We start from the raw sequence: 13,445 nt of genomic DNA, 5'->3' as shown, positions 1-13,445 counted from the left end.
CTGACTGTGGGCTTACAGCATAGACTGTGTAAAATACTTAAAGGTGAGAGAAGGAAACTGGTAACTTCATTAAAAGAGGGCTCCGTTTAATACATGCTTCAGTCCTAGAGGCTGTGTAGGTGCACAGCTACTACCTCTTAAAATGATGTATTTCTACGTTTGCAATCTACTCTTATTTAAATCATTTATCAGGGCAACAGTATTTATTTCCAAAATTAAGTCAGACATTACCTTGTGAGCTCAATTGGATCTTTACATTTATTCATGATGGTGGTACTAGTAAGCAATGGCGGGCCGTGCATTTCCCACCTAGGCCTTCAGTGATGTCCTACACAGTCCTACCTGAATTATTCCACCTCTTAATACCATCATTATGACGCCATGGCTCTAGAAACTATACATTTAGACAGAAACGCAGTATAACCGGGCGTTGCATCACCCTAACAACAGAGTTATATGAATATTTACGAAACATTTAGTTGTAAATAGCAGGCATTCCTAGCAGTACAATGTGCAGTGCCTCTCGGAGGCTGTGAGCCGGGGGTACCGCTCGTAGTTAGTGATTTGAAAGTGGCGGACAAACCCTTTTCCCGGCTGTGATAGGCTCTCTAGCGTCGGTGTTGGCCGTTCTCTTCTCACGATGTCTAGCTTTTCTTGAAAAGTTCGTCTTGAAAATGGTGTTGTAATTATATCTGCGACCACATCGATCTCTTCTCCTCCTTCAGCCATTGTGGGTTGATAAAACAGCTTGTAGAAATCTACACAAATTAGCTTGTTCAAAGTTGCTAGCTCTGCATAGCTCTGCCTCTCAATAGTGCGTATTCAATCAAAAGACGTGTACGTGCTGACGTTATCGTACGCCTGCTAGCTGGCCCCGGTGTCAAATTAAATTTATATTCTGATGATGTTTAGGCCAGCAGAGAATGCCTTGCTGGCCCTGACGGCCCTCCACTGCTAGTAAGTGATTAAACATATAGAGTACATGGGATCAACTGATGGCTCAGATGGCTACAATTAGACTACAGAAAATTAAATAAACAATTAATAATATATACACATATTATTAATAACAATACACACAATAGGGAGATTGTACACTGCTGTATTCAGCTATTATCTGATATACTCTAAAAGCTTTTTCTTTTTCTTTATTCGAGTAATGATTACAATATGGACACTCAAAACTGTCCATAGCAGGGCTACAAAGTAAAATAAATAAATAATAATAAGTAAAACAAATTCAAAATAATGTATCATCAGTCCATGACACATTTAGCAAACAAGTCATTTATTTATTTTAATTGCCTTCTTATTCTCCTCGTGGTGCCATATTGATGCAGTTCTTAGTCAAATAAAAAAAAAATATTTTTGGTTTGGAACAGCGGTTGGTACGCTGGCAACGAATGACGTCAACGCGCTCCCCTCGTCCTTCAGCGCCTCCGTATGACGTCATCACGCATCGTTTCCAAACAATGCTCAGGAAAAAGCCACGTTGACGTTCTAGACTGAAGTGTAGTCCACAATTTGAAGCAGAATAAAGCAGGAATTGTGTCAGACGCTGTGGTTCTTTCTCCCAGCAGACTCCAGATCACAGCAGACATGTCATCGCCGCCGAAAGAGAAAGTCGAAACCAAAGGAGGACGTCTCCCTGCAGGTAAAGCTCATTCTGCTGCTGCTGTGTTGTTTTTGAAAGCTTCATGTAAACCTGAAGGCCTTTGTTTCGGCAGTGTTTCAAATAAAAAATCACATAATGATGATTAATACTTAGGTAATCATTACACTTCCCGATGCCAGCGACTGACAACGTATTTTATCGTTCCAGATTGCATATTGTGTAATCTGCCATGTTTCTCAATTTTGCACATTTCCTCACTTCCTGATTGTCGTGATATCTTACGACATCTTTACTCGTCATGATATTGTAGCGATTGCTAATCGTCGCGGTCTAACGTAAAGGTTTTAGTTACGATGTTGTTGCCAATACTGCTGGATGACGTGGAGGTCATCGTCTCCAGTGTGTGTAGGGTGTGTGAGGGGAGTCCGTTAAGGTGTACGTGGACATGAGCAGTGTGGCAGGTCACTGGGCCTCTGCAGCTGCAGGACTGATGACACAGTAAGATAACACTCGCCCCTCGTGATGAGGGTGAGGTACACCTGCATATAGCTCAGTCTGTAACAAACATGCAGGTGTGTTAATGGGGATTAATAAGGCCACTGGAGACCATTTACATTCTCATTTCTATAGCCACCCTTCTGCAGTGAGGTCTGAAGTCAGGGGCAGCAACAGCTGTCCTGCAGCTGCTGACAGTTCAGTGACTTGCTTGAGGACACTGTGGTAGGATGACTGCTGCCACCACAGCCGTTTTAACCTTGTTGAGGGACAGACTTCTAATCACTATGTTAACCTACTGTGCAACTGTACTCAAAAAGTATTTAGTCTACAAACGATATAGAGGTCATACATTCTAGCAGTCCCTAACAGTTACACTGCTAGCTAAGTACAAAGTCTAATTTCTTCCTAACTATCCAAACACACTACGTGTTTTGCTTAATATCAATATCTGTGATCTGTTTATACATTGATGATAAACGCTTGAAGTTGTCTAATGTTCCTCCGTGTGTGTGTTGCAGTCAAGGCAGGAGGTATGCGGATAGTGCAGAAGCACCAGCAGGCCGCTGCTCCAGAACCACTGCCGAAAGATGAGGAAGAGGAGGAGGAGTACGTCAGCAGCAGCAGGTACCACACCCACAGTCATGGAAAGATTACTGAACAGGCATACAGGGCAGGGGCCCAAGAGATGAGAGGCCCCTGGGCTGTGACTGTAACATTTCTTGTTGGAAAGTCAATCAAATGACTACAAAGAGATGCAAAATCTAACTCGAATGGAAGCAGTCTCGGTCTGTATGTGTGTATTTATGTCTGTGTGTGCTTCAATTTTCTCGAAAAACGTTCCTCTGATTGAATTCACACTTGGCTTGAGATTTATGTGATATTTTCTTAGTGCGTTATGTACACACTGTGTAGTGTATATAGAGGGGACCCCGTTTAACTGTTACATCGCCGAACGGCATGCTGGGTACAACTCGCTCTTCGTCTGTTTGTTTGAGTTTTTTCATCCAAATGACATGTATACTCTAGCATTGCAACTACGTCATGGTGAGTGTGTTGCTAATGACACAAGGAAGCTCAGTGTCCAATGGGAAGTTGTTTAGAAGGGAGGTTCTCGAGAAAGATTCAAGCAGCAAAAACAGACATAAGGACCACAAAGAGACACATAAGGACCACAAAGAGACACATAAGGACCACAAATAGACACATAAGGACCACAAAGAGACACTTAAGGACCACAAAGACACACATAAGGACCACAAAGAGACACACATAAGGACCACAAAGAGACACATAAGGACCACAAAGAGACACATAAGGACCACAAAGAGACACATAAGGACCACAAAGAGACACTTAAGGACCACAAAGAGACACTTAAGGACCACAAAAAGACACATAATGACCACACAGACAGACCAAACTACCACAAGGAGAGACTAAATGACTACTAAGAGACACAAAATGACCAAAAGTGGCCGCATCACTCTTGGTGGGTGAGGTTCTTGCTCTTATGCTGGAGAGGTGAGGGGCCCTTGTCATAGCCGGGGCCCGTTCTCTCATTAAGCACGGCTACATACATTTACTGCAGAGTTAAACCTGGTTCCGTACTCTCTGCAATTAGATTGAAAGACCGTCTGTGCAATCTCCGACTCTGTGGTGATTTGTGTGTTGTTAATCACAACCTCACACACAAACACACACCCTACAAGTTGTCAACTAAGCAATTTAGCGACTTCCACATTTCTATAAGGCTGTACTTGTACTGTAGGCAGTTTTGCAGCAGACTTGTGCAATGTTGCCAGCTAATTTGGTAAACAACATAATTACTGCATAATTACAACATTAACTTGAATAGCCCATTCAGCAGTCGCTATTGTTTGCTATAAGCAGCCGTGGTTTACATGTTTTACATCACACTGGCTCTGAATCACAACAATTGTTCTGTTTCATCTTAGCATGTTCGGTTTTGATGCTTCAATACATCAATTTCTACTGATGCCACTCAGTTCTGCGAGGTGTGTGTGTGTGTGTGTGTGTGTGTGTGTGTGTGTGTGTGTGTGTGTGTGTGTGTGTGTGTGTGTGTGTGTGTGTGTGTGTGTGTGTGTGTGTGTGTGTGTGTGTGTGTGTGTGTGTGTGTGTGTGTGTGTGTACACACTGTAATGTATAGGCTACGTTGGATGTTCTTCACCCTCTGTGCTTGTTGTCTGAGTGTGTTCCTGTATTCAGAGCGGGAATACTATCAATCCTGTCAGTGGCAATAAGTAATTTCCTTTTGCTCTCCTTTCCTTTGTGCCAAGACGGGTGTCATAATAGACGAAGCATAAAAGTGAAAAGGGACGTCGAGTAGATAAAGTACAAAAGCAACACGCGAGCTGTGCTTGTACTTCTCAAGGGTAAAGAAAAAACCAGTCAAAGCAGACACTGGTCAAAGTGTAACCAGGCCAGGAATGTGCACCTCCTCATTAAGTTGTGTTGCTTCAGAGGATATGGAGTCAGACTGTACATCTTTCAGAATTAAATTGGAGTGGTAACGAACCTTTTCTTTTTATGAATGAACCTTTCCCTTATTTAATAAATGAATGTCAGAAAATAGTGGAAATAAATGCTCATTAAATGTTCTTAGAGCCCAATGTGACGTCTTAGAATGTCTTGTTTTATCAGGACTATTATTTAACAATTCAAAACCTGAAGGTGTTCAGTTTACAATGAAATAAATCAGAGCAACGCTTCAGAACCTCCCACTTAAAAAGCAGGAACCAGGGAATATTTGGCATTTTTGCTTGAAAAATAAATAATCAGTTATCAACATAGTTGAATTATCTGTCAATCAACTAATCAACTCAGCTCTAAATTAAATACATACTTGATTATTTGTCCAATATTAAAATGTTTGGTCACCAGTGCAGTGACGATATAAACAGCTTTTCTTTAAAGACATGCTGAACGTAATTATTATAATAATAATAATAATAATAATAATAATAAGTTGCACTGTTAGATAAGCCAACTGGACTTCTGCTTTGTAAACTCAATATAGAGTTGTGTGGGTTTAAAAATCTTTGACTATGTTTTATGTAAACTGTCCGCTTGTCTCAGCAGAGCCAAACGGAGTTGAATAGTTTCCTGTTTATTCTCCCAACAGTCAAAGAAGAATCATTACTTGGACTGTGGAAATAAATGAGACAAAGAGTGATTTTTAATTATAGAGGAAAACCATTTCAATCTTTTAGCTTGATGAATCCTCTCGGCCTGGCGTGGTGAACGCAGGTTTACCTTCCTCCTGTGAAATGTTTATCTTTAACTAAAAATGACCCTGTCGGCCCATCCCGAAAGGAGAGGCAGAGTTACTGCACTCCATTCCTAGGTGCAGTCAGTGAAACTCTCTCCCTCACTCTGTCTGTCCCTCTCCATGTCACGCTGATGGACGTCTAGCAGGTGGCTACTGGGTAAATTTCGCATTAGTAGCGGCTAGTGAAGCGTTGTAGTCAGGGGAACACCTGCCGTACACAATCTAGCCGAGATGGACAGATGGGGCAAAGCGAGAGAGATAGGTGGCCGGGATTATGGCAAGCAGGAGAGGGGAGAATTATTATAGTATGGAAAGTGAAGGATGCCATGGTGATATGAAGATTAGGAAGAGGAAAGGTTTTACTCGGTAAGAGAGGGAGTAATGGGAGACGGGAGGGTAGGGGTGAGATAAAGGCTTAAGCCAGAGCAAGCTGGTGACCCAGCAGAGGCTTCCTGCCCACTGACTGTCAGCTGAATGGCTTTTTTTAAATGCTACGGAATCCATATTTGGTCTTCTGTGTAAAAATGTAGGTGTTAAAGAAGCAGGAGTAGGAAAGGAGGTAAACCGATGCACACACGGTTGTTTCATCACGTTAATATTTTTTTATGAAGAGCTCACTAATCGGCTTCATGTGTGGAAAACCCATGCAAGGTGGTCCTCATCTCGGCTGCACTCTCACCTCTCAAACATGTTTTGGTGGATGTGCCTCAGAAAGAGAGTGAGTGGTGCCGTGCGCACGCTCGGCTTAATCGTTGCACACATATGCTGAATGTATGTGAAATGTGCAGTAAGCTGACAGCTCGTGGTGAAAAGTTGAGAGCGAGATGGAGACAGGAGAGGAAAGAGGAGGTGGAATACAAACAGGCAACAGGCATCAGTTTCTATGGCAACCACCACCTCGCCCACGGCAACAAACTTCCTGCTCTGCTGAAGCAAAGAGAAATGGGTGTGGTGGTGTTTTTTGTGGTGAGGCGTGGCCTTAAAAGGCAAGGAAACATCCTAACATCAATGCACACTCTCTGAGTTATGAGTTAAAATTAGCATTGGGTTTCTCCCTCTCTCTTTCCCTCCCTCGTTCTCCCTCTCCTTTCCTCAAACTCTAACTCTCCTGGCACAAAGCGACTCCTCCCCAGGATTCCCTACAGCTCTCTACTGCCCCCTGCAGGCTCCTGCTGTCTCTCCACACCCTCCTCCCAATCACAGCAGAGATCTCTGTCTCTGTCTCTGTCTCTGTCTCTGTCTCTCTCTCTCTCTCTCTCTCTCTCTGTGTGTGTGTGTGTGTGTGTGTGTGTGTGTGTGTGTGTGTGTGTGTGTGTGTGTGTGTGTGTGTGTGTGCGTTCCTCTAGAATAAATGTAAAGGTTCTTTCAATACATCAGGATTTGTCTTTAGATTGCACAATTGACACTCAATATAATGGAGACATGTGACAACCCAGAGTGAGGTAATTGCAAGCCCACGCTCTCTCAGTATGTGAAAACATATCCAACTTCACCTCCACCATACTGCGTTGCACCTCCCTGTAGCTTCAACTGAAATTGAAACTGAAGCAGCTAGAGTACATTTGCGCTGCACGCCTCTGCAACGCACAACACAAGTATAAATACATATTTAGAATGTATAGAGTTGTTTATAAAGATATTCTACCTGTGTAGCACGTCGTTCAAAGAAAGTTTCTACATTTGTGTTTTGGAAAAACGGAGGCTGTAGCAGCTGAATGCTAAAGATGTAGCTTACAGGGCCTGATGTGTGTAATGAAAGCAGATACATCAGCCAGATGTGTTTACGATATACGTTTAGCCGACAGGTTCTTGCACTTTTATTCCTCAGATAACCTTAAATCATTTAAAACTTTACTTTCAAGCCAAATGTTAGCCGGAAGATAGCAAGATGACTCACTACTTAATTAATTGACTTGCTAATAGAGATCCTCTCATCCCCACAATATGATAAGTGGCTAGTGAGGAAATAATCTGTGAGATTCAACACATCCAAGCATCAATTTAATAGCAAGGAGTAAATACTGTCGTAAAGGTAAGCAGCAGAAGGCCTTTCAGTGCCAAGATGTTGATTACAGAGATGGAGGTTGGCCAGATGTGTTGGAAATCCATAACTGTTAATTGATGGTGATTCAAAAGTTGTGCATGGATCATAAAATAAATAAGAAAGTAGCAGATGTTTCAGATGATGTTTCCTGAATGCTTTGGTTCTCGCTGCTGAGGCTGCAGTCTGCCGTCTCTGTGAGAAACTTTTCATCTCCAACATATTTATGCTGTTAATGAGGTAAACCATAAGTCGTGCATGCTTGCTGCTATCGCTGATGTCTTTGAGTGGAGTTTTGAAGGTGGCTGCCACAACTGTACTCTTTTGCTGGGGGGTGACGGCGCCGTAAAATTAGACGGCGCTCGTTTGTCATGTCAAGGTCGATACTTACCTCGGGTTCCGCATTCCTCCTCCTCCTCTGCTTCCATTCTTTCCCTTTCTCTATGTCTGAGTGAGCGCTCACCTCCCTCCCTCTCTCCTCCATCCTTTTCTCCTCTCCAGTCTATTATTATATAGATATTTCGTTCCCCTGTCCTCGCTGCCCTCTCGCCTCCTTCCACCCCCCCCCCCTCCCCTCTGACCTGCCTTTACCCCCTCGTCCTCCGTCTTTCCTCCACCTCGTTTTCTTCTCCTTCTTCTCAAATCCTTTCCTTTATCATCACCCTCCTCTTTAACTCTCTTTTCCTCTCGTAGCTTCAGCGTTCTCCCACCTCTCTCCCTCTCTCCTCCAGTGCTTCCCATCCAGAAGCTGTGAGCCATGGTGTTTGGCCAGGATGAATGGGAGCTATTTAAGCTGCTGGCAGGTCCATCCGGTCTGTGTATGTGCATGCGTGTGTGTGTGTGTGTGTGTGTGTGTGTGTGTGTGTGTGTGTGTGCTGCCAGAGAGAGTCAGACTGTGGGTGTTATGTGTTTTGACAACTTTGGATGTTCAAATTTAGGAAGTTTTGAAGTAGTCGGGTTGGTAAAGTTTTGTAAACGTTGCCATACAGAAAGCTGCATCCTTGGCCTGCACACAATATGATTAAATTACAAACATAATCCCCACAGAATAAAGCCCTGGACACACACTCTGCTTGCTGAATTGTTTATTGTTATGAATTTCTACAAATAATTTTCAATTTATTATTCTCTCTCTCTCTTTTTGTTCTCCTTCTAGTCCACCAAAGGCCCCCGTGATTGTGTCTGGAGTGGTGACAAAGGTAAGACACGCACACACTCACACACACACACAGACCACCAGTAGTGTTGAAATAAGCGTGATAAGGTGGGTTATATCGACATATAGGACATGAGCTCTACAGGGAGTGGTAGTGGCTTAGTGTTGAGATGAAAAAGGAATAACAAGGCAGAACAGGGGGAGGAGAAGAAAATGGAGAGAATACCAGGCCAGTGCCAAACAGAGAGGATCATTTTGTCAAAAGTGTAAAATATATATATAATGCTCACATTTCAAAAAATGCCTTTTTGAAGGACATTTATATCTGTTATTGTTATGTATGTTGCATATTCCTGTTACTTAATGCAGCAGCATAAAAAACAACCATCCAATCAACGCGTCTCTTACGCCTCTCAGTGAATAAATAACATTGCAAGCTTCACGAGGGCCATCTTATTGCAGATATGTTGGATCACATTATTGCTTTGACTGTAGACCCGTGAGTGCTATAAGCTTTAACAGCCTTGACCTGCCTTTTGAAAAGTGGGTCAAACGGCTTGTTTGTTTTGCACTGTATGCTTTGGATGTAGTGTTAGAGCGGACGCGATCCTCCTCGAGCCTTCCCATTCGCCCCCTATCACCATCATCAGACCCCGAGACTAGCACTGCACAAAGTGTGTGTGTGTGTGTGTGTGTGTGCTGGGATCAAATCTCACCTCAAATTCACGTTTGAATTAAGTTCATATTTAAAAAGAAATGAACATATATATGTATATATAATATAAAAGATTGTATGTAGGTATATTCTCAACACTTATTTCGACACGTATATCTTAAAATTCAGGTTTGCAACATTATGTTAATGTGAATAATTCACTATATATCTTCCTGAACCACATGGAAGAGTAGTTTCATGCTTCCGTTTCAACATGTTTTCATTTAAACATTCTTTAAAGGACTTTAAATTACATTTGGAAAAACAAAGTTGCAAATGTGTACTAAAATGTTCATAAAAAAAAAAAGAAAATAGGCAGGAAGCGTGCACTGCTTGCCGATCATCTCGAGGTCTACTCACAGTTTGGTGCAATAGTACAGTTAATTTGTTGCATTCCTCCCATACCTCTGATTCAGGAGGACAGAGATAGAGCAGAGAAGCTCTGAGCTTTAGAAGAGAAGAAGAAGAGGAGAAGAAGAAGGGCAATTAGAGGTCAAATCCATCCACATCCTGTGCAGTTAGCTGTGGAATTGGCTTTAAATGAAAGAAACTCATACCCACTGTAAATGTTTTGCACACACACACACACACACACACACACACACACACACACACACACACACACACACACACACACACACACACACACACACACACACACACACACACACACACACATATGCAGGAGTAGTGCTCAGCCTCGCATACAGTACATAACACGTACAGAGAGGATTAGGGTAAAGCAAGGATGGTGTGTGTGTGTGTGTGTGTTAAATAGTTTATATGCTTTAGCTTAAGAAATAATAAAAATAAATATGAGGGAACCATGTGTTTTGGTTATTCTATTTATGATGGAGTAGTAACATCCAAATATAGCAACAACTGGACAAGATCAGCAAAACACCAACTTCACTAAAATCTAGTATTTTAGATAAAATAATTCAAACCTTTATTTAATTGAATCATGCAGCAGTGTGTTGAGTGGGCAATACTATAGCTATGAATATCATCCATCCACTTAATAAACTAATGTTTTTCTCTTAAATGGGATGAAGAAGGTGAGAGAAGTGTAGCGTTAAAGAGAACAGGTAAGTTAAGGTGAGGAACAAAAGAGTCGGCGACAAACCAGTGAAGAGCAGGAGTGTGAAACAGAAACATCGAGGAAGACAGATATGAATTCTGGCAGGTAAAGATAAAAAAAAATAGGAAGAAGACTACTCGAGTCACGGTTGTAGCAAGTCTCCGATTTAGAGTTCTGCATTCCCTCGTGAATCATCAAATTCCTGCTTTGATCCGCTTTAGAAGCGAGGGCTGTTTATGGGCATTTTTCTTGGAATAACAGCTTGAGGTTGCCGAGCACATGAGCGGGGACAGATGAGCGCTCCACGCTCTACCCTTCACTTCGGGGATTTCCTCATTGTTATTATGATTATCAGAGGGGAAGGATTTAAAAATAGGACATAAAGTGAGCATTCTGTGTGCGAGCATAGAAACAAACTACAAAACCTATTACACACCTATTGTACACATTCCTTTGCACGGAGGTTTTCCCTAATTAACTGAATATATTTTGGGTTTTGGACTAAAACAAGACATTTAAAGACATCACCTTGGGCTATAAAAATGTCAGAAAATAGTGAAAAACTTCCATCCCAGTGTCTTAAACGATGAATCTAGAAAATAACCAGCAGGTTATTCAATAATAAACTTTTAGTTGCAGCCCTCCTTCAATAAGGATTTTCCCAGCTGGAAAATATAAAATGAAGAGGATTAAAGACAAATGTTTCCCCTCATAGTTTGAGGTTCATGCTTTATGTGCAGTTACACCTGCAGGAACAGCTGTTCTGTCTGCATGCTCCTTGCGATGGTAAAATACTGAAGACGATGCATGAAGTCAGTTTGCAGCCTACGTTGTAGACTTAGCTTTGTGTGCAAAACAGGGAATGTAGTTCATTATTATGCCCACAAATACTGACTGACTGACTGACTGTGTTCTGTTCAGGGCGATAAGGACTTCACCCCTGCAGCCGCTCAGGTGGCTCATCAGAAGCCCCAGCCTTGTGTCTCCAAGCTGCCCGCTGCCCAGCAGATCAACCAGCACATCCACCAGCCCCGCAAGTGAATTAGGCAGCATGCTACGACGGCAGCGCTAACTCCACCAACCGGCCTCCCCAAATGGAACACATACGATGATGACGCTTCCCCTCCAGGCACAGATCTCCTCTAAATAATCAGCGTAGTTTATTTTTCCGCCTGTTGCTTTACATGTCTGAGGAATTCATCAGCTACAGACACCCAATGCCAATACAGCCATTGTAGAAGTCCCATTGGGAACCCCCCCTGCTGAATTGGTGCTGCACTGTTAGTTGTACACTTTGGTGTCCTCTCCTAAAGAGAGTTGCTTTGACAGTCGTATAGTCTTAAGGTGGTGTAAATGGGTGGATGGGTCTTCTAAAATGGCTATCATTCTAGGATTAACCAATAATGGAGAAATATGAGTCTGTGTGTGTGTGGGGGGGGGGACTCTTACTGCAGTGATGTGCCAACCAATACCGCATCCCCACTACCAGCCAATCACAGCAAGCTATCAATCAGGCCAATAACCAACCAATCACCTCATAGTGATGAGCCTAGGCTCAAGCCTTATACCTACAATCTTCACAGACCAAAAGAACGAGTTAACAAGTCACGAGGTGGACACCAGTTTATCATCAACACAAACTAAAAGAACACAGAGAGCAGCTTCCAAATGGCAAAACTCAGTTCGATGTCTGAGGCTGTTGCCAAATTGCACGGGTACAGCATAGACCAGAGAGAGTTAATATTACATGACAGCATTAACCAATTATTATCCCAAACACTGAGGTAACCTGCAACTTTGACAACAATCTATTTCAATAACTCTTAACTTTTAGATGCGAAAACATTCCATAGAAAGGTGAATAATATGTTGACTTTGTACAAGGACAATGCAATACATCCATTTCTACTCACCAGGATATCTGCAGGTATGGCTCGTTGCATATCAGAAATCTATATCAGTCCCACAAAATATTAATACACACAAACACACACCACCCTTTTCCTTAAGCACCCACCCCCTTACACACAAGTGTCATTTGTTGCAACACTAATGTTCAGGTTTCCAGCAAAGAGAGAAAGTGATAAATGTATCTTGCCAAGAAGGAAGGATTTCTGATGTTAATTTAATTCAGTTTAAAAGAGTTTTAATTTTGTTTTTCTCAGTTGTTTTTTTTTTTTCTTGAGTTGAGTAAATTGTTCAAATTGTACAAATCTTAAGTCATTGAGTGGATTTAGGTATTAGGTGTGATTGTCATCATAAATAAAAATATAGACTATCTTGGAAATCTCCTTTTCAGTTTGTCTTTATTTGAATTAACTGCAGGATGGAACTTGTCTTCAGACACATTTTATCATGTAAAAAAGATTTTCAGCCGAGCACTAGAGAAGGTGAATGATACGGTTCTAATATTTTCAAGTTCAAAGTAGTCCTACTTGATAGATTGTGTCCTGCGCCTCACCTAGAGTATTTGCGCATACCATGGTGAATTAGCATTCTGCACTGAGGGATTTAGGCTCAGGTGGTGTTTTGAAATGAAACAGAAGCATCTCTCCAAGAGCTGTCTGCGGTATTTTCCCCCGTCAGCTCACACACACACACACACACACACACACACACATACACAGCGTGCAGCAGGTGTTAGTGCATGTAATCCATCTTTACACAAGCATCTGCAACCAGGTGTTCTGTCACTTTATGTTAGCCCAATAAACCAGCCAGTGCAGGCTTAGTTGGTGCGAGCCTCCGTCAGCAGGATGAAACACCCCATTACAGCAGACACAATCTCCTTGACTCTCCATGGTTTTATATAGTTCTCCCAATGTGGCAGACCTCTCATCCCCTGCCATGCCGCATTAGACTGACTGGGAGAACAGAATGAGAGCGAGCCACCGCTAAAAATGCATTTTTTTGCCGTGCTCAAGCATCTTTGGTCGTATGAGTATAATTCCACAATGAAAAAGGTAAATTAGATTGAGATTTACTCTTTGATAACACTCAGAAAATGGATTAAAAGGGATAAAAAGGTCATGGTACTGGCAAAGTGCTTT

General features: G+C 42.2%; 1 protein-coding gene across 1 annotated transcript; it reads left to right on the top strand.

Moving 5' to 3' along the window:
- Positions 1 to 1,453: 1,453 nt before the first annotated feature.
- On the top strand, positions 1,454 to 12,682 carry dap (death-associated protein). Its single transcript, XM_029457966.1, has 4 exons — positions 1,454 to 1,654; positions 2,632 to 2,737; positions 8,600 to 8,642; positions 11,317 to 12,682. Exons 1-4 carry the CDS (start codon positions 1,600 to 1,602, stop codon positions 11,434 to 11,436), a joined length of 324 nt encoding a protein of 107 aa, XP_029313826.1. The 5' UTR covers positions 1,454 to 1,599; the 3' UTR covers positions 11,437 to 12,682.
- Positions 12,683 to 13,445: the final 763 nt, after the last annotated feature.

This window comes from Cottoperca gobio, chromosome 20, assembly GCF_900634415.1.
Source record: "Cottoperca gobio chromosome 20, fCotGob3.1, whole genome shotgun sequence".
In the NCBI taxonomy this organism is placed as follows: domain Eukaryota; kingdom Metazoa; phylum Chordata; class Actinopteri; order Perciformes; family Bovichtidae; genus Cottoperca; species Cottoperca gobio.
This window is presented reverse-complemented; position numbering and strand designations above follow the sequence as displayed.

What these genes read in the sequence shown, in the direction of transcription:
- dap (XM_029457966.1), top strand. Translation starts at nt 1,600, where the DNA reads ATGTCATCGCCGCCGAAAGAGAAAGTCGAAACCAAAGGAGGACGTCTC. An exon ending in AGGAGGACGTCTCCCTGCAG is followed by an intron (nt 1,655 to 2,631) that starts GTAAAGCTCATT and finishes TGTGTGTTGCAG; the next exon opens with TCAAGGCAGGAGGTATGCGG. An exon ending in TGTCTGGAGTGGTGACAAAG is followed by an intron (nt 8,643 to 11,316) that starts GTAAGACACGCA and finishes TGTTCTGTTCAG; the next exon opens with GGCGATAAGGACTTCACCCC.